The sequence below is a fragment of the Physeter macrocephalus genome, chromosome 14 (genome assembly GCF_002837175.3).
Source record: "Physeter macrocephalus isolate SW-GA chromosome 14, ASM283717v5, whole genome shotgun sequence".
NCBI classification, from domain to species: domain Eukaryota; kingdom Metazoa; phylum Chordata; class Mammalia; order Artiodactyla; family Physeteridae; genus Physeter; species Physeter macrocephalus.
Window position 1 is genome coordinate 77,737,640 of NC_041227.1, and position 26,207 is coordinate 77,763,846.

The 26,207-nt window shown below is 60.6% G+C and overlaps 1 protein-coding gene across 1 annotated transcript in view; it reads left to right on the plus strand.

Moving 5' to 3' along the window:
* The window catches only part of TNRC18 (trinucleotide repeat containing 18), a gene marked incomplete at its 3' end in the record, with an annotated part of 44,995 nt that overhangs the window by 11,295 nt on the left and 7,493 nt on the right, over window positions 1–26,207 (plus strand). Inside the window, exons 5-16 of the mRNA XM_028498051.2 lie at window positions 2,349–2,451; window positions 2,727–2,932; window positions 3,261–3,407; window positions 3,894–4,084; window positions 5,321–5,750; window positions 6,954–7,946; window positions 13,362–13,537; window positions 14,079–14,215; window positions 14,390–14,518; window positions 16,109–16,280; window positions 17,675–18,035; window positions 21,886–22,161. Coding sequence (XP_028353852.1) covers window positions 2,349–2,451; window positions 2,727–2,932; window positions 3,261–3,407; window positions 3,894–4,084; window positions 5,321–5,750; window positions 6,954–7,946; window positions 13,362–13,537; window positions 14,079–14,215; window positions 14,390–14,518; window positions 16,109–16,280; window positions 17,675–18,035; window positions 21,886–22,161 — 3,321 coding nt within the window. The remainder of the gene's footprint in view (window positions 1–2,348; window positions 2,452–2,726; window positions 2,933–3,260; window positions 3,408–3,893; window positions 4,085–5,320; window positions 5,751–6,953; window positions 7,947–13,361; window positions 13,538–14,078; window positions 14,216–14,389; window positions 14,519–16,108; window positions 16,281–17,674; window positions 18,036–21,885; window positions 22,162–26,207) is intronic.

Genomic DNA, 26,207 nt, shown 5'->3' on the forward strand with positions numbered 1-26,207 from the left:
CTGGAGGGGACAGCTGGGTAGCATGAGTCAGGCCCAGGGGCTTGGTTCCATGGGGCTGGCCCTCCGTAGGAGGGACAGGTGTGAGCAGGGATTAGAGGGAGCAGGTTGGCGCAGGAGGACGAGGGTGGTGCCCCCGGGGCGAGGTGGTGGAGGGCATGTCACATTTCTCTGGAGATCAAGTGAATTTGGAGGGAGCGGTCTGGGGCTCTGGCCTGAGTGACCCTGGGGGTGGCGGGTGCTCCCAGGTGGGCGGGCCTGCATACAGGTTTCTGGTGCAGGTGGCACCTAGGGTGGGAAGCCCCTGAGGGCCTGCGTGGTGACAGCCAGGGCAGTGGAGAGGCATCAGGCCTGAGGACAAGGTCTTGGGGGCAGGCCACACTGCAGGCGCCTGTCCCTTCTGGGGACACCAGGAGCTCTGTGCCAAAGCCTGTCTGCCACCCCAGCGTGGCCGGTGGGTGGGAGGGTCTTTGGGGTTTCTGTGGGCCTGGGAGGCCATCCCCGTGGATGGCCTCAGACACATGCTCTGGTTTCCCAGTCCAGCTGAAGGAGTCTGGATGGCCCTGCCTGAAAGCCCGGGCTGGGAGGGGGGCCCCCAAGCAGGGCCCCTTCCAGTCCTTCACGGAGGGGGCGGGCGGGCTCAGGGTCCCCTTGGATTTGGGAACCACGTTGGCACTGGAGGCCGGGACACCCTCACTGGGTCTCACCCCGCGTGGGCACGGGCTTGTTCTGCCACCTCCCGCCTCTCCCCTCTGCTTCTGCACCTCCTGCCACGTGCTGGGAACATTCGTGGGGACCGGGCGTTGGCACAAGAAGAGTCAGCTCAGGGCCTGCATGGGGTGACTTAGCGGGTGGCCTGGGACACACCTGTGTGACCCGTGGGGGCCAGGTCAGCAAGAAGACTCCTTCGCCCACCCCCACTCCTGCCCTGCCGGTGCCCCAGCTCGCTGGCTTTCCTCTGCTTAACCGCACACGCTGCTTCCTCGTTGCTCCAGTGGCTTCTGGAACTTGCAGACCCGCCTCTGGGGGCCCCTGGTCCATCTCCAGCTGCCTCTCGGGATGCGACCCTCCCTGATTCTAGGCTGCCCGCCCCCCCCACCCCGTGTGGGTGGTCCATCGGGCACGTGGGCTTGTGTGGCTGCCCTTCCCCGTGGGCTTCTCTTCTTTGTTCTGGGGCGGTGGGTTTCCACCTTCTGGAAGAGGAGGGAAGGAGAAGCCCCTGCATCCCTGAGCCTCTCCTGGGGGCTCTGTTCTTCAGGAGCTCCTGGTGTTGGGGGTGCAGGAGGGGAGAAACGATGGGGAGATGCCCGACGGCCGCGTTCCAAGTTGGGTCCCCGCCCACGAAGACCATGAATGTGGGGACTGCTGGGGGGCCCCGGCGAGGTGGCCCCGGACGCTTGTCTCCAGCAGGGTAATAACCGATAAGGTCCGGGGCCCTGGGGGCGGCTTCCTCCCCGGGTGTACCTCCCGAGACCTGGGTGGGAGGACACCAGTCCAGCATGATGACTGACCCTAGAGAAGGAGTTAGTCCAGCCTCGGCGGTTTCTCTTTCGAGAAAAGTCTCAGCTGCTGGTGATAGCGCCTGCCTCCTGGGCCCTAGCCGGCCCGGGGCGGCCACATGCGCGCTGACTTCTGTTGTGTGGTGTAGAAGATGTCCAGGAAGAGTGTCTGGGGCAGGTGGGGCGAGGAGGGCTGGACCCTGGGTGCCCTCCACGAGCTCCTGCCCCTGCAGAACCGGCCGGGACTTCAGGACCTGCCTTCTCTGCTCTGGGGAAGGCGGGGAGCTCATGGAAGGTGCAGCTGGACCAGCCACGGGTCGGGGGAACGTCCTCTGGGCACCAGGGCAAGGGTGGGTGAGCCGGATGGCAGCCCCCGTATCCTCCACTCGCCCACGCACACGTAGTGTTCTATGGTTTCACTTTTCCGTCTTGATTTTGAAAAGATCAGCCACAGGTCTGCAGCAGACAGAACCACGATGGGGCCTCGGGGGGAGGCTGATCTCCCGTGACCCGGGCCTCGCTGTGCTTCTGAATAGCGACCGCTTTTTTTGGGTTGTGGTTTCCCCTCCATCCTGACCCATTCCCAGAACCTGCCTTTCCGGTGATAAAGTAGTAAAACCGTGTCAGCGAATGCCACTCGGTTCATACCGTGTGGTTACTCGATCCGGGTTACGATGTTTTACTGCAATATCCCGGTTACCTGTGCGAGTTCCAGGTAGGCTCTTTGAGGGGCGATGGAGGGACGTTTCTGGGCACGGAGGGCGTCCGGCCAGGGTGAGGGAAGCTCTCAGATGCTGAGGGCTTGTTGGGGCCCTGAGTGGGCCTCACTTCCTGCCTGTCTCCCCGACCCAGGGCACAGCCGAGCCGACGAGGACTGTGGAGATGAACGGGCCAGGCACCGAGAGGAGCGGCTGCTTGGGGCACGGCTGGACCGGGACCAGGAGAAGCTGCTCAGGTGAGGGCCTGGGGCAGCCCGGGAGGGCCTGGGCGCCCCAGGGCAAGGCTGGGTGACCCTGCATGGCTGCGGGGTGGTCCTCAGAGTGTGGGACACCCTCCCGAGGAAGGCCCCGGGGGCCCTTTGCTGAGCCCCAGCTGGCTCTTCTGTCCACCGGGGGCGGGGTTGGCCCAGCAGCAGCCCGGTGTCCCCCGGTGACCTGGGGCGGCACCCCTTCTCTCCCACCCGTCCCTGGGGCCGTCCGGCCTGTCCCTGATGCCCCTGTTCGCTTCCAGAGAAAGTAAGGAGCTGGCTGACCTGGCCCGCCTGCACCCCACCAGCTGTGCTGCTAATGGCCTGAACCCCAACCTCATGGTGACCGGGGGCCCGGCGCTGGCAAGTTCCGGTCGCTGGTCCGCTGACCCTGCGGCCCACCTGGCCACGCACCCCTGGCTGCCCCGCTCGGGCAGCACGTCCATGTGGCTCGCTGGACACGCCTACGGTGAGCGGGAGGGCGGCGGTGGGCCGGGATGGGGAGGCCTGGCGTGTTGCTTCCGGAGCGCGGCGCTGGTGGCTGGTGCAGGGCCGGCACCCCTCCTCTCCTCCCTGTAGTTCAGCTCCCTCACTGCCCAAGCAGGGCCATTATTAATGGCACCAGCATCGTGGGCCCTTGGCCAAGCCTGTTTGTGGACAGTGCCCAGAGTGGGTGGCTGGGCGCGTGTTCACGGCCCGCACCCTCGGCTTCCTGCTTGGAGGCCCAGGAAGTGGAGGATGGGGGAGCAGGCTGGGCCTGGGTCCCCAGCACTGACTCGGGCATGGGTCTCTCCTAGGCTTGGGCCCCCCTTCTCTGCACCAGGGCATGGCGCCTGCCTTTCCACCCGGCCTGGGGGGCTCCCTGCCGTCGGCCTACCAGTTCGTCAGGGACCCCCAGTCGGGCCAGCTGGTGGTCATTCCCAGTGATCACTTGCCTCACTTTGGTAAGTGGCGGCCCCGTGGCTGGGGGCAGGGGCTGTGATGGCCTTCTACAGTGAGACTGTCCCAAACGCCGTGGGAGGAGGACTGTCCTCCTATGGCAGGGGGTGTCCACCCAGCAGAGTAGGGTGGGTGTGTCATAAAGCCACAGGGGTCCTTGTTTTGATGAGTTTCTACCCAGAAAGCCCACGTGGAGAACCAAAGCAGAGCTGCCCTGGTGGGAGGCCCGGACCCTCTGCCTTGGTGCCCCCAACCCTCAGGAATCCACTTTGCAGACCACTGGGTATAGTAGGAGAAGGTGTGGAGTCCCCACGTTGGCCCCGGGCCTGGGATGTGGCTACCCATGGCAAAGGGAGGAGGACAGGCTTCTCCGTCCCCAGGACGCAGCTGGAGGCCCAGCTGAGCCCAGCTCTGCCTCAGCTTCCCCATCTGTAAAATAGGGTGATGGGCGCCAGGCGGTAGGTGCAGCCTCACTGTCTTCTTGCCCCCAGCGGAGCTGATGGAGCGGGCCGCGGTGCCACCCCTTTGGCCGGCCCTGTACCCGCCAGGCCGCAGCTCCCTGCACCACGCCCAGCAGCTGCAGCTCTTCTCCCAGCAGCACTTCCTGCGGCAGCAGGAATTCCTGTACCTGCAGCAGCAGGCGGCCCAGGCCCTGGAACTGCAGCGGAGCGCCCAGCTGGTGGTGAGTTGGGGTGGGCGTGGTCACAGGAGGGCCATGGGGGCTCTGGAGACCCTTGCCGGGGCTCCTCTATTGTTGGCGAGGCAGTGGGGCCAACCAGCAGAAAGTCCAGTTCTGGACTGTGAGTCAGAAAAAAATGAGAGAGGCTGGTGGTCAGGGGGGCCTCCTGGAGGAGGTGGCGTCTGCCCAGAGACCTGAAGAAGTTAGTTGGGGAGGAGCCCTCTGGGCAGAGGGGATGGTGTGAGCAAGGCTGAGAGGTGGACAGAGCCTGGCAGGTGGCGGGTGCAGGTAGCAATGGGGAAACCAAGGCGGGAGAGGTGGCCCTGTGGACTGGAGATGTTTGCATGGGAACTGAAGGGATCCCTGTGGGCTCCCGCTGTTTCCTGAGCCCTGCCTGGCCCGGCTGGGCGCCTGATGGCTCTGGGCTCCCCTCTCGGGCCGGGGCTGGCCTCTACCCACGTTGCCTGGTCCCGTAAGATAGGCGACACTTGGTGTCGCCACCGTGTGGGTGGACTCCCTAAAGCCCACAGCTCTCCTGCCTCCTTGAAGGTGTTCCTGGACATTTGTCCTCTGCTTGGCCTTGCCCCTCCTTTCTTATGCAGCAGCTGCTCTGGAGGAGTCAACCCAGGTGACACAGGCAGCAAATGGGGCCCTGGGTTTGAACCTTATTAGTTCTGCCACGCCTGGCTGTGTGCCCTCGGGCAAGTGAATTCACCTCTCTGGGTTTCAAGTTTCCTCCTGTGGAAATGGAGTTGCTAGTGATTTCTGTGTCATCGGGTTGTTCGGTGAGATTTAACCGTCGTGACAGTGGCGGGAGCGGGGAGCCCTTCCTCCCCGTGTGATTGTGTGCTGACCGCCTGGCCCCTGGTGAGCCCGGGCTGTTGGTGAGCCAGCTCCCTAAGACCGGGAAAGGCTCCCCCGGCCCACCTTTTGAGGTGTTTTGAGACCCAGATGTGATAAGGCAGGAGAGTGCCCTCAGGTAGTGAGTTCTCCGTGCAGGTAGCTATCCTAGTGTCGTGAAAGAGCCTCACACCTCCACCGGCCCCCCTCGCCCTGACCGTGAGGGTCCCAGAGGGGCCTGGGTCTAGACCGGAGGGCCACCCTAGCTGGAATTCTACAAGGAATGCTGTGCTTGACCCTGCCTGAGGTTGTCTGTGGGTCGCGGGGACCCCGGACACAGGGCAGGTGGTGGGTGATGGGTCCTGCCGCTCTGACCCTGCCTGCCGGCCCCCTCCCCAGCAGGAGCGGCTGAAGGCCCAGGAGCAGCGGGCGGAGATGGAGGAGAAGGTGAGCAAGCGGAGCCTGGACGCCGCGGGCAAGGGTGGCCTGGGCGCCTCGGGCCCCGGGCTGCTGCCTCGGAAGCCCCCTGGCCTGGCCGCTGGCCCTGCGGGCACCTACGGCAAGGCCATGAGTCCACCGCCATCTCCCCGCGCTTCCCCTGTGGCTGCCCTGAAGGCCAAGGTCATCCAGAAGCTGGAGGATGTGTCCAAGCCGTCCACCTACGCCTACCCCGCCACACCCAGCGCCCACCCCACTAGCCCGCCGCCCGCCTCCCCGCCGCCCGCCCCTGGCATCACCCGCAAGGAGGAGGCCCCCGAGAACGTCGTCGAGAAGAAGGACTTAGAATTGGAGAAGGGAGCCCCCAGCCCTTTCCAGGCCTTGTTCCCAGGTAGGAGCTGGTGAAACAGATCCCCGTGCGGCCATTCGCGCCTTCGCTCCTTCAGCCTGTCAGTCCTTCTTTCTGCGTTGAGCGCCTGCTGTGTACCTGGCTCACCGCTGGGCTCGGGAAGGAATGCCCGAGGACACAGCTGGCCGTCTTCTCTCTCTAGCTGCCCTCAGCGGTGGGGGCAGGGGAAATGGGTGTGATGTTAGACGTAGGTTCTAAGTCCGGAAGGGCCCGTCTGAGCATTCAGCAAAGTAAGACCTGCAGGCTGTTTAGCACCATAGCTGGCCCACGGCGGGTGCTCTGTTGAGTTGACGATAAAACGGTGTATTCCGAGTAGTACTCCCACCCCGCGCGCTGCACGCACACACGCGCCCTCTTCCCGTGTCCTGTGTTGGTCGGGACATGCAGCAGGTGGCCCTGAAGGGGCCTGAGGCCTGTGTTCCTCTTCCCGTGGGAGGACTTGAGTTCAAATTCCCAAGTTCAGATTTCTGCCACCGGAATGCTGTGTGTGATCTTGGGCAGGTGGCTGCCCCTCTCTGGGGAGATTCGATGTCCTGCTAATCAAGTCAAGCGTGGAGCACAGGCCTGGCCCCGGCGCAGGGTGAGGCTGCTCTGCGCGTCTCTCTCCCCCGGTTTGGTTCATACTGAGCCCCTGCTGCTCGCCCTGCTCTGGGCTGGGCCTGGGACACTACGGACGGCCAGCTGCACACTGTCCTGCTCTCAGGGAGATTACACTCCAGGGTGGGAGTTCAGGGTAAAAAAGCGAGGGAGGGGAGCCAGCACTGTAGTACTATTATTTTTTGAACAACTTGGGTGCCCCAACTCTGCTTTAATGGCACGGGGCGGGTGGGTTCTTGTGGGACGGAGGGCAAAGTCGGCACCGGCTGGGTGGGGACCACTTGGGGTCTTACTGAGCGTGTGCTTCTGGCCCAGCCTTGTGCTGGGTGCCGAGGCCGGGGGGACCAGAGGAAGAGCCTTTGAGACCCGAAGACCCTCAGGGACAGTATGGTGGCCAGTTTTTCTCCCTGTGGCCCAGACATGCAGAAAGGCCCTGGGGTTCCTCAGATGCCGTCTGGAAGGGATCCCAGCCCCGCAGGCCGGCCCAGCAGAGAGGGTGGCTGGCGGGTGGGTGTTGATGGGGGACGCACGGGGGTGTCGGACATGGCAGGAGAAGGGGCCCCCGCTGACCCTTGGTGTCCTCGGCAGATATCCCACCCCGGTACCCGTTTCAAGCCCTGCCGCCACACTACGGGAGGCCCTACCCGTTCCTGCTGCAGCCCACGGCGGCTGCCGATGCCGACGGCCTGGCCCCCGACGTGCCGCTCCCGGCCGATGGGCCGGAGCGCTTGGCGCTCTCGCCTGAGGACAAGCCCATCCGCCTGTCCCCGTCGAAGATCCCAGAGCCTCTGCGGGAGGTTCCGGACGAAGAACCGCTGGCGGAGCGGGAGGTGAAGGCGGAGGTGGAGGACATGGACGAAGGCCCCGCAGAGCTGCCCTCCCTCGAGTCGCCGCTGACGCTGCCCCCCGAGGAAGCCCTGGCGGCCCCGAGCCCGGCGGGCGGCTGCGCGGGTGGCCTGCTGGAGGCCCAGGCCCAGGCGCTGAGTGCCGGCGGACAGGGGCCCGCGGAGCCCTCCGGGTGCCCGGACTTCGCCGAGGGGGCCGAGGCGCGGGTTGATTCACCGGGCCGGACGGAGTCGTGCGCGGCCGCCCCGGACCTGGGGGCGCGGCTGACGCCTGAGCCGCTGGTCAAGGCTAAGGAGGAGCCAGTGGAGGTGCCCGTGGACGTGCCCATGGCAGAGGCGGTTCCCGAGGAAGATCGGGCCCAGGCGGCCCCGAGCGAGCCCCGGCCCAGCCTGGAACGGCCGGACTGTGACGTGCCCCCTGGGGAGGGACAGTGCCTGAGTCTGGAGGCCCCGGAGGCCGCCCCTGTGCCCGGCAGCGCCTGCTTCCTGGAGGAAGCGGGCTCCGATCAGTTCCCGCCCAGCCTGGAGGACCCGCTGGCTGGCATGAATGCCCTAGCGGCCGCGGCAGAGCTGCCCCAGGCCAGGCCTCTGCCCTCCCCGGGCACTGGAGCCCCGGCCCTGGAGAGGCTGGAGGCAGTGCAGAGCCTTGTCCTGGAGCCGAGCTTCCTGCACGGCATCACCCTGTTGAGCGAGATCGCAGAGCTGGAGCTCGAGAAGAGGAGCCGGGAGGCGGCAGGTGAGTCATGCCGGGCGGTGGGCCTCTGTGGCTTGCTTTTTCCCTTTTTATTTATTTATTTTTAGGCCGCGTGGCTCGCGGGATCTCAGTTCCCCAACCAGGGATTGAACCTGTGCCACAGCAGCGAAAGCCTGGAATCCTAACCACTAGGCCGCCAGGGAACTCCCGCCTTTCCCTCTTTTACGGAAAATTTTTTTAAATAGGATTTAAAAAATTTCAGAATCTCCAGGATGTGGTTTATTCGTGTGCGCTTTTAAAAAACTGTGGTGAAATATACATATTGTAAACTTTTATCATCTTAACCGTTTTCCAGTGTACAGGGCAGAGGTGTTACGTACAGTCACGTTGTTGTGCAGCCAGTCTTTGGGTTTCTTAGTGGTGAAATTTCTGCTTGTTCTCTCAGTGGTGAGTTTTCTAGTAGCAGGATGCTTTGGGTTGCGAGGGACCAAGACTTTTGTTTTAACTGGTTAGAAAAAGTCAGGGGAAATTTATTGGCTTGTGGAACCGAAGTATGTCAGTAATTAGGTCATGGTTCAGGTACGGCTGGATCCAGGTGCTCAAACCAAGGAGTTTCTTTTCCCTCTTCCCTGTCTCCCCCCACCCCCCTTGTTTCACTTCTTTCTGTTGGCTTCATTCAAGGTGGGCCCACTGTCCTTATGGTGGTCACTGATACTTTCTCCCAAGCCCGTGGGCCTGCTCAGCTCAGCAGACACACAAAAGAGGCCACCTCTTTCCACGTAGCACTGGCAAAGATGCTGTGATGCACTCTCAACGATTGGCTGACTGGGGTTCATGCTTTTTGCAGAAGCGCAAACCCTATGGCCAAGGAGATGGGATGGACCAGGCTGATCGTGCCCAGCCCTCGATGGGGGGGCAGCCACTTCCAGGGTGTAGGGAGGGGCGGTCCTCAGAGGGAATGGAGTGCCCTCAGCAGAAGGGGCCGTGAATTCTGTGCTGGCACAAAACCACTGACAGCAATTGAGGCGCTCCAAGACGTGTGTGAAGAGGCTGCGGGTCAGGCACAGCCTTGCGAGCCCACGCTCGGCCCAGAAGCCGCACGGAGGAGGGGCCGGGCCCGGCTGTGGAGGAGATAATAGCTCCAGACGTTTCCGTGTATTTCCTCTAGAATTTCTTCTACACGGACACACAGTTCCAAAATCAAGGTCATTTTGTGAACAGCGCTCTGTAACCTGCCTTTTTCACTTAGTATATGCTTTATGAAACATTTCACAAAGCTGTGTGTTCTTAAAAAATTTTTTTTAGGGATTACACAGTTTTTTGCCTGGTGGCGGCCCCAGCCTTCAATGACCCAATCCTAGATCGTCAGGCATTTTCATTTGCCTTCTTTTTTACTCCCTCCCTCCTTCCCCCCTCCCCCTCCCCCTCCCTCCCTCTCTCCCTTCCTTCCTACCTTCTTCCCTCCCTCCCTCCCACCGTCCTTTCCTTCCTTCCTTAGCTTCTGTAAATGATGTGATGATTACTCTTGAAGAAAAATCCTGGTCCACACCTCTGTTTTCCCAGGGATTTGTTCCCATGGGTGGAATTGCTGGGTCAGAAGCAGGCCATATTTTCAAGGCTCTTTCATCGTCATGGTCAAATGCCCCATTTGCCCCATTCCAGGAGGCTTGGACGAGTGACACCCACCCCGCCCTCAGGCGTCTGTTGTTTTTTGGTTGTTGTTCTAAAGTTCATTGTTTCTTTTCTCTAATTTAAATAGTTTGGTACAAAACAATTTTTTTTTTTTTCCCAGAAGAAAATGAAAACCCTCTGGGTCCTACCAACTGGCGGGTTTTCAGTGGGGACCACAGAGGGCCAGGGGCATCTGGAAAGGAGGGGGCTAAGGATGGGTCACCCGGTTTGGGGGTCTCTGCACACTCTTGGCCCTTTTCACACTCCTCCCTCATCCACCTACTCATTCAGCTCCTACTGTGTGTACCTGGCACCGTTTTGGTGCTGGGGGCCAGCGGTGAACCAGGCCATCTGCGTGCAGCCCTCAGCACTGTCAGGTGGTAAAAGGCCGGGAAGGGGACAGGGCAGGGGTGGGAAGGGTGGTCTCCTACAGCGCATGGCCAGGGAAGCCCCTGTTGATGGGTGGGGGAGGAAGATTCTTCTAGGGAAAACCATGCCAGGCCTAAGGAACAGCAAGTGCAAAGGCCCTGAGGTGACTCTGTGTGTCACGTTAGAACAAAGGCAAGGAGGCCAGGGGCAGGAGCAGAGCCGGAAGGGGAGAGTGGTGGCGAGGAGGTCCGTGGGATAACTTGGGTGACGGGTGACCCCGGGGAGGTCTTTCACTTGGAGTGGTAGGAAGGTGGTTTTGAGTTGAGCTGATAAGATCAGACTTACCTGCGGTTCCTTCGTGGGCTGTGTGGAGGGCTGACGCAGGGGTGAGGGCGGAGGCGGGGAGACCCAGGCGGAGGCTCCCGACTCCATCCAGGCCCAGGGTGGCGAGGAGCAGGTGGGTTCTGGGTGGAAGCTGAGGTGCGGCCAGCAGGCTTTGCTGGTGGACTGAGCGTGGGTGTGAAAGGACGATGCCAAGGGTTGTGGTCTGAGCCGCTGGAAGACGGGAATTCCAGTTTCTGAGCTGGGCAGGTGGGGCGGGGGGAGCCCAGCAGCTGGTGTGGACACGGACGTTTGAGGTGGATGTCTGGGCTGCCCTCGGCGCTCTGCAGTGGAGTGTGCGGCCCCAGGGCTGGGGGCAGCGTCGGGGCGGGAACGTGCCCTTGGAGGCACCGGTGTGCAGGGGTGTGTGCACCACAGGGGCGAGGGGGGCCCCGGTGGCCCTCTCCCCTCGACGGTCGCTGACAGACACTGAGCGTCAGTCCCCTGCACGTTCTGTACAGAGCTGGGCCGTGAGCGGTCCCGGTGCGTGCAGCAGGCCCAAGGCTCCCGGGCCCGTTAGCGTTTTTCCCACAGCCCGTGTCGCCTCCTGGAGCCACCGGCCCTCCCGCCCCGCCCCTCCTGCTGCACACAGCTGCCCCAGTCAGCGAACCTGGGCGTCCCCGGGCGTGCTGGCCGTCCTTCCCGCCCTGCAGCGCCGTAGCCTCTGTGACTGACGCCTGGTCCCATGGGGCTTCCAGTGCGCGTCGGGCCCCTGTTCCAGGTCACCTCCACAATTGGTAAAGCCACAAGGTTGGTGTATTAGTCAGCTCGGGCTGCTGTACCAAATACTACAGATGGGGTGGGGTGGGATAGGGCGGGGGTCGGGGGGGGGCTCTTGAATGACAGAAGTGTGTGGTTTCATGGTTCTGGAGGCTGGAAGTTCTAGATCAAGGTGTCAGCAGGGCTGGCTTGGTTCCTTCTGAGACCTCTCTCCTTGTTGGCTTGTGGATGGCCGTCCTCTCCCTGTGTCCTCCCATGGTCTTCCTCTGCGTGTCTCTGTATCCAAATGTCCCCTTAACAGCCACGTTGCGTTAGGGCCCACCCTAAAGACCCCACCCACGTTAACTTGATTCTGTCTTTAAAGACGTTTACGTTCTGCGGTATCGGGGTTAGGATTTAAACACGTGGATTTGGGGGCACACAGGTCAACCCACAGCTGCTGCCCTCGGGTCATCAGGCTGCCCTGGGCCGTCAGTCCTGGGGGCCCCCTGCAAAGCTGGTGTGTCGGAGGGTGAAGGAGGTGACGGAGTCGCTCTTTGGTCCCCCCAGCAACTAAGAGATCTTACAGCTCGGAGGACCTTGAAGGGGTTCTCTGCTTTGTGGCCTCAATGTCCGTAGAGACAGAAAAGCAAAACCAGTGACTCTGAAGTGGCCACCGGTGACACTTGGTTGTGACAGCTTGAGGGGAGTACTACTGACATCTAGTGGGTAAAGGTGAGGGACGCTGCTAACACCTTACAACGACGCTGCCCAGGACAGCCGCCCAGAGCAGAGAACAGTCATGGACATGTGAACGGCCCCAGGGTTCAGGAAGCCCTGATCTGGGCAGTGCAGTTGTTAATTGCATTGTCGATTTTAGGGAACCGTGCAGCTGGTAGTAAGGAATACAGTTTTTCCCTCCAGCACACGTAGGACATTCACAAAAATGGATCATATGTTAGATCACAAAGAAAACATCAGTTGAGAAATGAAAACTCATGTTACTTTAGTAGAAAGATTGTGGAGAAATAGGCTCTCAGGTACCATTGTTGAGGTCCTGATCTGGTTCAGGCTCTTTGAAGGGCATTTGGAGTATTTATCAGAGATAAACACATATACCTTGATCACGTTAATTGCACAGGCAGCATATTTCCTAACATGGTGCCTACCCGTTCACTACAAAAAAAATCAGAAGCCACCTAAATGCCGTCAGTGGGGGATCATTTAGATAAATTAAAACTCATCAATACAAGAGAATTCTAGCCCGCTGTTGCTACCTCTGGCCATATAAAATTGCTGATATTCTAGTGTTTTCGACAGAAATGGCACTTTTTGTAAGGCTCAAGCTATAATGTGAACACGTTTGTATTTTTGTGCTAATGTGAAAAGACTTTAAGTAGAAAAAAGAGTGTGATGTGGTATTTATTGATTGATGCCATTTTTATATTTATAAAGGATGCCTGTGTGTTACATATGTTTGAATATGTATAAAAGTTTCTGGAACCACCTGCCAGACACTGTCAGCAGAGGCACCTCCAGGGCGGGACCTGTGTTTTGGGGAGGAGAAAGGCTTTTGCTTCGTCACACCCTCTGCTTGGTTTGTGGTTTTTATCATGTGCACATGTTACTTTTACAGTTTACAAAACTTATTGTGGGGCTCTTTTTTTCTCTTTTTTTCTTGCTGCATTGGGTCTTCGTGTTGCGCAAGGGCTTTCTCTGGTCGCGGCGAGCGGGGGCTACTCTTCATTGTGGTGCGCCGGCTTCTCATTGCGGTGGCTTCTCTTGTTGCAGAGCACAGACTCTAGGCGCGCGGGCTTCAGTAGTTGCAGCATGCGGGCTTCAGTAGTTGTAGCATGTGGGCTCGGTAGTTGTGGCACACGGGCCTAGTCGCTCCAAGGCGTGTGGGATCTTCCCGGACCAGGGCTCGAACCCTTGTGCCCTGCATTGGCAGACGGATTCTAAACCACTGCGCCACCAGGGAAGTCCCGGGGCTCTTTTTTTATGATCATGAAAACCATGCACATTCCTCATGGAAGATTTCTAGGACAGATAAGCAAAAAGAGAAGCGCAGTTCTAGAGAACAGCTCTGCCGGCCTTTGTTGACTCTCTTGTGAGTCTGTGTACAGGTGTGTTGTGAAGAACAGGACGGCACTGTGTGTCCCGCACACTCTCACCTGTTCTTACTCAGTGCCCACTTCCGGTGTCTGGGAAAGGCTGCGGGCCGTCCATGAGCCTGCTCTGGGCCTTGTCCTCTTCCCGCTGGGGGCCCGAGGGGTGGGCTGTGGTGCCTGTGAGTCCGGCCCCTGGGGGCTCGGGCTCACGTCTCTCCTCCCGCAGGTGTGGAGCGGGGCCCAGCGGTGCGGCCCTCGCTGGAGAGCCTGCTGGCAGCCAGCAGCCACATGCTGAAGGAGGTGTTGGACGGCCCCTTCGTGGACCCGCTGAAGAACCTGCGGCTTCCACGGGAGCTGAACCCCAACAAGAAGTACAGCTGGATGCAGAAGAAGGAGGAGCGGGTGAGGTGTCCCGGGCCAGACCTGGGGGGCTGGGGGGCCGGCGCGGGGTGCCCCCAGAGAGGCCACCTCGCCTGGGCCTTGGCCGGCTTTGCGTTCGGAAGGGCCTGTTCCGCACCCACCTTCTGCCACCCGTTTGCTGGGTGGTCCTGGGCAAGTTGTCTCCTCTTCCTGGGTCTCGGTTTATCACGTAATCACGTGTCAAGAGTGCATCCCGTGGGTGACAGCCTGAGGGCTCAGGGAGAGCAGACCTGGCTGCGCCTCTGCTGTCCATGGGCCTTGGGCAGGCGGCTTCGTCTCCCTGTGCCCGCGACAGATGATCCAACAGCCAGCTCGGCCTGAGCGGTCCTTACGGGCCAGTTCGGCCTGGACACAGCCCCGCGAACTTGGCTTTTCGGTCCTTGGCGTGCAGACGGGCAGTCCGTTTTGCTCAAGGCCACAGCTCGTGAGGGGTAGAAATTGGGTGTGACCCGGGCCCCTGGTCTCCGCTGTGAGGTCCCGCACCCCGGCCGAGGGCGGCGTCCTCACCCACCCCTCCCCGCAGATGTACGCCATGAAGTCCTCCCTGGAGAGCATGGACGCCATGGAGCTGGACTTCCGGATGCGGCTGGCGGAGGTGCAGCGCCAGTACAAGGAGAAGCAGCGCGAGCTGGTGAAGCTGCAGAGGCGCCGCGATTCCGAGTGAGTGTGCCCCGCCGGCCCGCGGCCTGGGCTCTGTAGGCGCCGCGCTCAGGAGGGCGGCCGAGGCAGGCCGCCAGGTGTGCGTGGCCCCGAGTGACGTGTGCGCACCGTGCGTCCCTTCTCCGCGCCCCGCCACCCCCCGGGTGCACAGCCAAGCGTGTGATTCTCTTTAAGGGACAGGCGCGAGGAACCCCATAGAAGCTTGGCACGCAGAGGCCCTGGCAGGCCGCGGAAACGGACCCACGCCCTGAGCGCCCTGTCGCCCCCCCGCAAGAGAGGGAAGAGCCGCATCCGTAGCGGAAAGTAAGGCTGGCCCCTCGGTGGGTCGGGGACTGGCACAGAGCTCGGAGGGGAGGATCCCGGGCCTGCGCGGGGCCTGTGTGGGCGCCGGGGACCTCGCGTCCCTCAGGCTCTGGCCCGCCTGGATCGGCGGCTCGTGGGCAGCATGGCACGCTGCCCCGGGCAGGCCAGGAGGGCGAGCGTGGAATGGACAGGCAGACCCCCCCCCAGCCAGAGTGTCGAGCGTCACCCAAGCGTTGGGCCCGTCTTCCTGCCGCAGCTGCTGCCTCCGTGGCCAGGGCCTGACTCCCGAGCTGCTCTTTGCGGAGGGCCGCGCCGTGCTCCTGCCTGGTTCCCTCTGTGGCGGCCAGCGTCACTCCCGTTCTCCTGGCTCGTCGGGCCCGAGCCCGCTCCCCGGGACCGGGGCCGCCACCTCCGTGCACTCTGGGGACAGGCTCCTTGGGGGCAGCGGGAGACACGTGTGGCTGGAACGAGCTCTCCCTCCAGGCCGGGTGTGGATGGGAATGGTGCTGCGGTCCTCCCAGCGCGTCTGGGGGTAGCACAAGCTGGACGGGAAGGGGCTGGAGGGCACCTCTGCCTGGGACAGTAGGGCAGGCGGACACCAGGGCTTGGTTGAGGAAGCAGAGGGGGCCACAGGGTACCTTCAAAGGCATTAGGAGAGGCAGTGGGGCGGCCACAGCTCTTCTCAGGAGAAGACAGCCCCAGGGGCCCCCTCGTCCAGCATTTAACCTTCTTGGATGTTCCTGACGGATGAGAGGATGGAGAGAGGGAGAAATACCCTGTCACCAGCCACACAGGGAGAGCAGGCGGGGAGAGCAGCTCCTGGGGAAGAGAGCAGAGGCGGGGGCTGCTAGCACGCAGAGCCGCTGGTTACGAGCGTGGACCCCGGAAGTGGATGCACCTCCTGCTCAGGTCCCAGGTCTGCCTCTTATTGTGACCTTGGGCCAGGTGTTAGCTTTTATAGATGAGTTCCTTCATCTATAAAAAGCAGTGTATAGAACAAAGCATTGTTTTGTGGTTAAAGTATAAAGCACAGACATGGAACAAGACACGTAGTACCAAGTAAAGATTATTATTATTACCTGTGAGGGTTTAGCTTAAAGCAGGCAAAAGAGGCCTTCAAACCAGGACCATGGCCCGACTGCTTATGCTCCTAGGGGTACAGGAGACCAGCCAGCGGCTCTTCCTTCACAGAAGCTCTTGACCTTAATCCCCCTCCCATCCTGGTGGATTTCCGTGGCATTCCCGATCCTTGTTCTTGGCATGTTTTGGTGCCGAGGTATCTGACGGTGTAAAGATGTGTGTATGAGTGTGTATGTGAAGGAGCACGAGAGAAGGAGGCCAGCAGAGGACACACTGCTTTCAAGAACTTCTTCTTTTTTCCCCACTAAACTCTCCTTCTGCCTCCTCCACAAGTATCCCAGAATCCCGGCACCATAGCGCTAGATGCTCCGTCTCCCCAGACGCGTCACTCTGTCATCACGGTCTGTGCGTCGACATCCAGAGCCCACCCTTCAGGGCCTCGAGGGCGGACCCCCAGCCCGTGGGTGCTGCCTGGCCAGGGCGCTGACCGGTGGTGCATCTGGGTTTCAGGCTGAGCGGCAAGCCCCTGCTGACCTCGGACGACTATGAGCTGGGAGCAGGGACGAGGAAGAGACCCAAGGGGCCTGAGGAGGAGCACGATGCCCTTGGCGGGGCCGCGAAAGCCAGGGGGAGGAGCCAGCCTTGGGACGAGCACGAAGCCTCTTCAGACTTCATGAGTCAGGTCAGTGGGCCCGCCCCGTCTTCCAGGTGTGCTGCTGGCTGGGGGCGGAAGGTCTGGAGCGGGGGCCGGAGTTCACGCTCCCTTTGCAGGCCTGCCGCTGCACGGAAACTGTGGAGGTGGTTGCCTTAGTGCCAGAGTGACTCTCCCCCAATGTTCCTCATTGTGCAGAGGGGGAAAGCGAGGCTCAGGGGAGTTCAGAGACCACCAGAGTAACACAGCCTCTGGGGGGGGGGGCTCTTTGTGTGCCTCGTCCTGTGCGTGTGCTCCGTGACCCGGTGCCGAAGCCGAGAAGAGAGACTGCAAGCTCTTAACCAAGTAATGCAATTACTCTGTTGTTTCACAGTGTAAGAGTTTAACGAGCAGCTTCACCACTCTGTAGTTCGAGGAAACAAGGGCTTGATGCCATTGTAATTTCCTCTGTGAACTGTCCTGAGGTAAGGGGGTGAGAGCCAACACCTTGGTTTTTCTTCTTTCTGCAGAGCAGTGAAATCGTCCACTTAAGGCCCTCATTGCTAAATGCTTACGTACCTTGTCATTCCCCCCAGTGAAAGCCCTGTGGGAGGGGGCTGTTTTGGTTGGACTCACACAGGGGAGACTGGGTCCAGGCGGAGGGGAGAGAGCCAGTTTGCACGTCAGGATCCTCTATACTCTCGAATCGTGAAGGACACTTTCGAGGTTTAATTGACACTATCCCAACTTTTCTCTCCTTATGAATTGTTACTTGATTAAAGAAAATAGCGATAAAGCGTTCAAATGAGGGCCATTGAAACGGCGGGTTTCAACAACGAAGGACGACAGCAAGCAGGAATTAATCTGTGAAATCTCTAATCGTTCTTTCTGCTTCAGGCGTCCGGGGCACACTCGAGGCATTTTCTCGGCAGCTTTAGCCCATTTAGCTGGATGGGCTGGGCTGATTCAGGCTGTGCTGTGCGGCCGTCTTCATCACCTGCTTTAGGCGATTGAGATAAGCAGATCAGCTGTGCTGTGATCTGGGTTTTCCATCTTGGGTTCATCCCTCCTCCCTTAATCCAGCCGCCTTCTCCCACGCTGCGGCAGCAGTGCTTGCTTCGAGCGCTTCCCCTAGGAGGCACCAGGTAGCGCCGTGGAGAGCCAGTGGCAATGCCAGTGTCACTGATAACTGTAACCACAGTGACGGCTACTTAATAGGTGCTTCATGTGCCTTTTCTCAGTTCGTCTTCAGAACAACCCACTGACGCCTGTGCGTAATTACCCCCATTTTACAGAGTAGAGGAACTGAGGCTAAGAGGAGTTAAGCGACTTGCCAGAAGCCACCGAGGCAGGGAGAAGGAGCTGGGGTTCGTCAGAGCTCGTGCATGGAGACCCAGTGTTTGGTCAACCGTCTTAACCTGTGACTTCCCAACTTCCCTTTCCAGCTAAAGATTAAGAAGAAGAAGATGGCCAGCGACCAGGAGCAGTTGGCAAGCAAGCTGGACAAAGCCCTCTCCCTCACAAAGCAGGACAAGTTGAAGTCGCCCTTCAAGTTCTCGGACACTTCTGGGGGGAAATCAAAGACGAGTGGGGTCTGCGGCAGGTACTTGACGCCCTACGACAGCCTGCTGGGCAAGGACAGGAAGGCGCTGGCCAAAGGCCTCAGCCTGTCTCTGAAAGCCTCCCGAGAAGGTAAACACAAAAGGGTCGCCAAAGCCAGGAAGATGGAGGTGGGGTTCAAGGCCAGAGGCCAGCCCAAGTCGGCCCACTCCCCGTTCGCCTCGGAAGTGAGCAGCTACTCCTACAGTAAGTAGCGGGCCGCGCCGCCTCACGGCCGCTTTTTCTCTCCTTCCTCTTTCCCCTCCTCCTCTTTCAGCCTCGAAAGCTCGAAAGGTCTCTCTTCCGCCTCTCTCGGCCTCTCTCGGCCTCGAAAGCGCGTAGGTCTCTTTTCCGCCTCTGTGTGGGCCCCGCCCAGGCCAGAAGCGGAAGTGCCTGTGATTGGCGGGCGCAGCGCTGAGCGGCCACCTATGATTGGTGGGTGCTCGTGATTGGCGGGCAGGTGGGAGCGGAAAGCCCTCACCCGCCAGCCCTTTCGGTGCCCGGAAGCCGTCGGTGTGGAGGCCGTGCACCACAGAGTTGGCGGCTTCTCGGCCTGAAGCGGCCGGTCGTGAGAACCGTAGCGATGACCCGGACTCCGCGGCCCGCAGTCGGCTGTCCTCGGGCCCGGTATTAGAACAGCGTCTATGGAGCGCACGCCAGGGCTGTCTGGGCGGTATTTCCCTTTGTCTTTGCGACAGTCCTCCAAGTGGTTAACCCGTGTTGTTCCCGAGGATAGATCCTGAGGTCGGGCCGGGGTCAGGCCCAGCCTCTCCGCCTCAACTGCGCGAGACGTCCTGCCGTCATGGGCGCGGCCTGTGCGCTGCCCGCACAGCAGCTGCCGGCTCCAGGCGGCTTTCGGGCCCCTGAAACGTAACAGCTGGTGGGAGTGAGGGTCTGAGCTTTAACCGGAGCCTGTGGCGTTGGAGCTGCTTCTCTGGCAACTCCGGGAGCGTGGTTTTCCGGAGCCGGGCAGCCCCTTGCCCGCCACGCGAACCCTGAAGCCCCGCCGGCTCTCTGTGGCCTCTGGTGGCCCAGAGCCCGCCGTCTAGCATGTAATAGGTGCTCAGTAAGTATTTGTGGGCGGAATGCGCAGTGCCCAGGATGGGTGGGCGTCGGTGCCGTGCCCGCTGCAGCAAGGCCGGGGAGGGGCTGCTTGCCGCCTGGCCCCCGTCGGCGGGGTTGGTTCTGAGGCGAGCCCAGGCCGTGAGCCGCGTGGCGGGCGTTTTCATTGTTGACTGCGTGCACCTGCGTGACGGGGCCTTTGGCTGGCTCTGCCCAGTTCACGGGGTTGGGGGTGCGGAACGGGAAGCGTAAAAAATGGATCCCTTTAAGGTTACAGTGAAGAAAGTCTTTATGGATTTGGCGTTAAGATACAGAGGGCTGTCGGCGGCCCTAGGTGAGCTCACGTGGGAGACAGGAGCTGGACCTGGCACCTGGCATGAGGTGAAGCTGCTGCTGGGGGATTTGTTGGTTTATTTTTAAGGCTCGTGGATTTGATGGCCCCGGGTCTCCAGGGTTGATGCTCAGATAGGCGTTGGCGCAAGCAGCTCCTTTTGTGCCTTAGGTACTGAGGACGTGTTCGATTGCCGAAGCTTCCCGGCCCTCGGGTTTGGGTGGGTGTGAGCCAGGCAGCATGGCCCAGGCCCCTGGCCGCTGTGGACCAGTTTTAGGGACTTGCAGCCCTGAAGGAGGAGGGAAGGGCTTTCCTCTGTTCGTTTTGGGATACTGAAGAGAGAGTGGGGGAGGATTGCTGCTCCTTTGATCGTCCAGGGGACAGCGGGTCTCTGGAAGAATGCGCCACTCCTCCCCACTCGCAGGTGGATGTGGCGGGGTACAGGCTAGAGGCCGGAGAGAAGCTGAGGTCTCGGAGCTGCTGAGTGCACTGCGGCGGATGTGCGCATGCGTGCCAGGCAGCGTGCCAAGTGCGGTCTACCTGTTAGGCCTTTGTCTAAAACTGCACTGTCCCCGTGGGAGAAACGGGTTATCGTTGCCACAGGGAGGTCGGAAGGCCTGTCTCCAGTTAGCTGACGGCTATGATATGCAGCTGGCTGTGGAGAGAGCGTGTCTCTCTTTTTTACGTTGGCTTTCTTGCCGTTCGCGGTCGCTGAGAGTGCACGCACGGTCGTGAAGAGGTCGGGGTGTTTCCAGCAGAGAGGTGCTGCGCCTGCAGGAGGTGGGAAGAGAGCACGTTGCTCTCTTGCTTTTCCACGTTGGGTTGTAGGGGTTGGGTGGCATGCTTGGTGGGTTCTGGGGAGAAGCCAAGCTGGTCGTCCTCACGCTCGGTCGTCTCCAGCCTGGGTTGTGGCCTCACCTCAGGAAGGACGGGATGGAGTACACGGGCGGGAGAGCTGTGGCCAGGGGACGGGCGGAGGCTCGTCTGTGTCCTCCCTCCTTTTAGAGTGGAAAGCATAGACATTGGAGGAGACAGCCAGAGGAGCCCTGTCCTCGAACACGCACACACCCGCCCACCCCCACACCCCCCCCCACAGACACACCACACACACGCACACCACAGACACGCACACCGCACCCATGCACACCACACACACGCACCCACCCCACACCCACAAACACACCACACACACCCACCACACCACAGACACCACACCACAGACACCCACACACACACACACGCACACCACAGCCACGCACACCACACACACGCACCCACCCCACACCCACCCACCACACCACAGACACCACACCACAGACACCCACACACCATACCACACACACCCACACACCCACAGACACACCACACAGCACACACACATGCACACCACACACACACCACACACACCACAGACCCACACACCTACACACCATTCCACACACACCACAGACACACACCCACACACCTACACACCATACTACACACAGACCACAGGCACACACCACACCCACAAACAGCGCACACACACACACACCGCACACACCACAGACACACACCACACACAAAAGCACACAGCACACACACTCACAAACACACCACACACACCACACCACAGACACACCACACACAAAAACACACAGCGCACGCACACACACGCACACACACCCACCCACACCCACACCCCACCCCACCCCCCACACACAGTTTTTCTTGGACTTGGAGAGAGCTGGTGTGCCAGAGCTGTAGGTGCGTCCATTAACGTTGCCCATGTTTGGGGTGGATTTTACCAGATCCAGGGACCACAGTCTTTGACTGCAGAGCCTTTCCCTCTGACGAAATCTTGCTTAACAGCTTCACGTGTAAAACGGATCAAAGTGGTATATGTCCAGGGTGGGATTGGTAGGGGCCAGAGCTGTGCCCATTTGACAGCCCCCCTCCCCAGAGCTGGGTGATCTCTCTCAGGAAAGCCTCACCCGTATGGTAAGGTTGGAGACTTGTGGGAAGTGACAGCAGTGTACTGGTAACCCGGCTCTGTGATAGGGAAAGGGTGGGGGGACAGCAGCCCGGATATCATTGCAATATTATTTGCCTGTTTCTTTGGCGTCACTGTGAAAGCCGCCGTCCTGACATTGCTGAGCAGGGGGCTGGGAACGGGTGTGCGCGATCGCCATCGTGAGCCTGCGCCCGCTGACCCTGCACGTCACTGGGAGCTGGTGTTTGGGGAAAGAAGGGCTCTAACTGAGCGCTTCCCCTCCTGGGCCTCGTCCCTCCCCACAAGGGGCCTCTGGGCCGGCTGCAGTCCCATGGGGTAGACGGGACTTGGCGGTGATCTCTGTGCCCGGGGCAGAGACCTTCCTGAGAGTGGCCGTGTGTGTGGTGGGGGATGCTGGCCGCAGCCGGCCTGGAAGGAGCCTGGGTCCAAACCCACGGAAGACGCCTGCAGCTCAGAGGCCTCGCGGGTGAGAGGTGAGGCCCAGGTCGGGAGGAGAGCTCCAGGCGGCGGAACTCAGCTGGTTCCACGGCCGGTAGGCATCTGGACCTCTCTGTCTGGCGAGTAGGAGATTGTTCTCAAAAGCGCTGAGAATAATGGAAGAAAGACACCAGCCCCCTCCCTCCCCCCGGCGCTCTGTGACTTATCTGTATTAAAAACTACTTTGACTGCAGATACGGACTCAGAGGAAGAGGAGGAATTCCTGAAGGACGAGTGGGCTGCCCAAGGCCCCTCCAGCTCCAAACTGACATCTTCCATCCTGTGCGGCATGGTGGCGAAGAATAGCAAGCCGGCCGGCGGCCCCAAGCTGACCAAGAGGGGCCTGGCGGCCGCCCGGACTCTGAAGCCCAAGCCGGCCGCCGGCAGGAAGCAGCCGTTTTGTTTGCTGCTTCAAGAGGTCGAGGCCCGTTCCTCCTTCAGCGATTCCTCGGAGGACTCGTTTGACCAAGGTTACTAGCTCCAAACACACAATACCTCCCGTGTTTCCTAGCGAGAGAGTGAGTGCGAGAGCGAGCGCGAGCGAGACGGGGAGGGCGGCCGCGGCGCCGCCGGGATGGCCGGCCAGGGCGGCCGTCTGGTTCTTGGCAGCGTAGCCTGCTGTATCAGCCCGAGTCTTTTTATTTTTGTTTTTATTTGTACCTGTATCATTGTGATAAGACCATTGGCTGGCTCTTTTTGAGCTTTTATATGGACTGTTTTTAGTCTTCCTCTCTGGTCCCCTCCCCTCGCCTCCACTGCCCCCTGGACCGCAGGCCTGGGTGGGTCCTCCCGGAGGGGCCCATGGAGGCCTCCCTCCCCGGGGACATTTTGTAAATGGAATTCTGTCGTGTGGGCGTGTGACTTGATGTTTGTACCGCGATTTTGGTAATACCAAGCTTTATTAAACATATCGAGTTCATTTTTAACTAAACCCGTGTGCCTTGTCTCTCTTGCTGTGTCCTGACTAGACCATTAGGTTGCCGCTTCCCTCATTTTGTTCCTCCTGCCCCCTCACCCCTCCCCACCCCTACCCCAGAAGGGGTAGATGGGATAATGCAGTCTGTGCTCTCTCTATTATTCAAATATCCCTGGTAGCTATTGGCATGCCTTTCATTTTTCAGGTTTAAAGTCAACTGCTTTCACCTCCAGCTTCATCCTTTTTTTTTTTAAAGCCGCTTGTTTGTCTTTTGTTTTCTTAAAGCTCTATTCTTACGCAACAGTGGTTAAAAAATATTTGCAAACGCTCATTTTCTAACGCATGTTTCTGTTTCGAAGGGCATGTAGGCAGTGCAGGGTCAAGACCACTTGCTGTCCCTGAGTTTTGTTGTGAAATTCAAAAGGCTTCATTGCCGTGTTGGGGGGCAAAGCTCACTGCGAGTCCCAGGCTCGTCTGCTGTCAAACTCACGAAGAGGGGGTTGGCCTCAGGGACCTCTGTGAGCGCCCTGGCTCTGATTTCCCTAACGTCAGAATTCAACTTCTGGGGTTAGAAGTGTCTCAGCCTTCCAGGACCTCCAGTCACAAGTGTCCTGGGGCGGGGGGCGGTGAGGCAGCCAGCCGATCCTTAAGTGCTTCTCGCCCTGCTTTTGGATTTGCTTCAGGGTGGACGGACCCCCTTTAGGGATCCCAGAGCCTGGGTAGCAGCCCCTGGGGGTCAGAGCCTAGACCCTGACGCTCTGGCTGGGATACATTTTGGGTGGCCTGGAGACGACGTGGACGGGGGCCGGGTGCTCCCGGGGCTCTCGTTCTCCGGCGCTGCTGCCATGCCTGAGCACGTACAACCCGGGCCACTAGCTCTCCAGCCAGCCTCGTCTTCCGAGGCCTCCCCCAGCCCGGGCCTCTGTGGACCAGTCTGGCTAGTTCGCCATGCCCCTCTCCCCGTCTTCTGGGCTGGCCCCTGTGCCTCCTCCCCCCTATTAAAGCCAGAGTTCCAGCTTCCAAGTTTTGGAGCTCTCGTGCTCCAGCCCAGACCCCATAGAGAAGCAGGCAGCCCCGCAGATCTCGTAGTGAGGGGCCCTTTGCCCAGAATCGGCAGAGGCAGCCAGGGTCCCGCAAACCAGGGCCAGACACAGCAGCGGACGGAGCCCAGATAAGGGGGAGTGCAGGGGGCGAGGGGAGGGGGTCCCCACTGCACCCAGACCGCTGGTCAGGTCTTGAAAGGGATATTTGGGTAATAGGGCCTTACTGACATCTGGTACTAAAACACCTAATTGGCTTGGCTTTTCTAGTGTGTCTGCTTTCTCCCCCAGCAGCTTGACCATACCTTCACCCTTGACCCCTACCCATGATGCTTTGAATGTCTGTTTTGGTCTCTTGCATTTGCTCTCACGCTGCACTCTGGACGCAAAGCGAAGGCTGGGAGTAGGGCAGACGGCGCAGCGGGTCACTGAGCTTGGGTCCGAGCCTGGCTCGTTGCTCCGTAGGTAGGCAAAACCCTTTTCTTTGTGTCCCCTCTGCTCCCCCCCTCCTCGGGGTTTGCCCCCATCGGCTATGGCAGCAGCGGATCGCTTTGGCATTTATGGATCGGGTTTTGGAAAACCAAACCGAGTGACAACAGCCAACCCCACGTACTGAGCCAAGAGTTTTTTCTGTGAAAAAGAGTTTTTCTGCATTTCCGCGGGTTTCTCTGTTGGGACTTTTTCTCCCCCTGCCCTTGGCAAACCCTGTCGCCTCAGGTGTGGACACCTCCAGAAAGGCTTTCCTGGTCCTGAGACCCCCTCCGCTGCCCCTACCCCTCGGACCCTGGCCTGAGTAGACCAGCCACCGTCGGAGGCGGCCCTGGCGGGCTGTCAGGCTCTCGGGAGCAGGGGGCGGGGAGGGCCTCAGGAGACCACGATTACCCACATCAGCATTTTGTGGAAAGCACACCTTTTTTCGGCCCTCTGCTTTCCAACCATTCTTCCATCTCAGGGTGCTGGGTTGGGGGCCGCTGCTGGCTTTCTGGGGTCCGATGTGGACGTTCCAGACCTCCAGAAACCCAGAGCCAGCCCAACCTCTCTGGCAGAGAGAGCTGGGCAGGAGAGTTCTGGAGTCTCCACACCCGAGCAGCCCCGGGAAGGCCACCTCTAGAAGGGAAAGCTGGCCCCGTGTCCAACCCCGTGCCCCACCCCAGCCAGCCCCTCGCCCACCCCCCTGCTCAGCCCCGGGGGGGGGCCTGCCTGAGGTGGGGGACCCGGGCACCGCCTGCAGTCTGCCTACACTTAGCCTGCTTTGCCGCTGTGGCCCACTGGGCGGAGACAGAGCCATGTGACGTCCGCAATGTGAATGGATCGCAAGTGTGCACTGCCTGCCTGCCGCCTGCCCGCCCCGCTGGCCTCCATCCTGCTGCATCCATCGCTCTGGGAGCCGGGTCTCCGTCTTCTCACTCTTAACAAACCTCCTCTCTCTCTGCCTCCTTCCTCTCTCGACTCCCTTCGGGCATTCCTTGAGCTCTTGTCTGCTTCCCTCACTGAGGGCTCCCTCGGATGAATGGGCAGACCGAACCCTGTCCTCATGGGCACCCCTGGGGCCGCCGCTCTCGGCTGCTAGCTGCCCTCCAGCAGCCAGGTGTCTTGGGGCGTTGGCAGGAGAATGTGGAGTTGGCCATCGTCCAGGGCTTGTCCACCTCTGGGCCCAGACTCCCTGCCCCCAGACGATACGGAGAGATGATGGCTCATTTTCCTCCAGCCTCTTCTTGCTGGAGAGTTGTTTCCAGCCTGGCCTGGCCCAGCCCTGGGCCAGCGGCCCCAGAGCCACTTTCACACTCCCAGCGCCCTGGGCAGACAGGCACCCCCTGGCAGGTGTCCCTCGGCGGCTCCTTGACAGAGGTACTGGGCGCCCTCCCACCCGCCGCCCTTGTGGGGTTAGCTGGGCTGTGTCTCTGGAAAGGCAGGAAGCAAGCCTGTACCTCCAGAGGGTCTCTCTTTTTGGTGGGGGCTGAGTTCACATGCAGGGAGCGTCATCCTCCCTGCTGTGGCCGCCGGGCCCACAGCTTGCCCCTCCTTTGTCCCGATGGCCCGAGCTGGGCTCAGGGCTGCAGGTCCTCGGGCCGTAGGGCCAGTTTCTGGGGAGAAGCTTGTCTCTCCTCAACCAGGGAGACAGGCTGGGGCTTCCTTAGTTTCTCTCCCCTAGACTGTGGGTGATGAGCCCGCCCGCCCTGGGCTCGAATCCTGCTCTGCTGCCTGAGCCCCTGACCGTCCCGAGCCTCGGCCTCCTGGAGCCAAGTGGACCCGCCCCCTGCCCCCTTCCTGCTCCCGTGGGTCAACGCTTGTGGCTCCCTGGGTTGCGATGAGACGAGATTTTCACGGATAAGAAACTAGCTCAGAGAGGGCCGGGGATTTGCCCCAGGCTTCCCAGTGTGGGCGTGTTGCTGGGAGTCAACTTTGGACCCCAGAGCCTGCTCAGGGTTTGCGCCATGGGAGCCCCCCAACCCCAAGAAGAGACCAAACTCCACCTTCTCCTGCTGCCAGCCGTCAGGCCTCCCGCCGGTGAAACTGCCCCCAGGTGCCTGTGTCCAGAGCCTCAGCCCGAGCCCCCGGG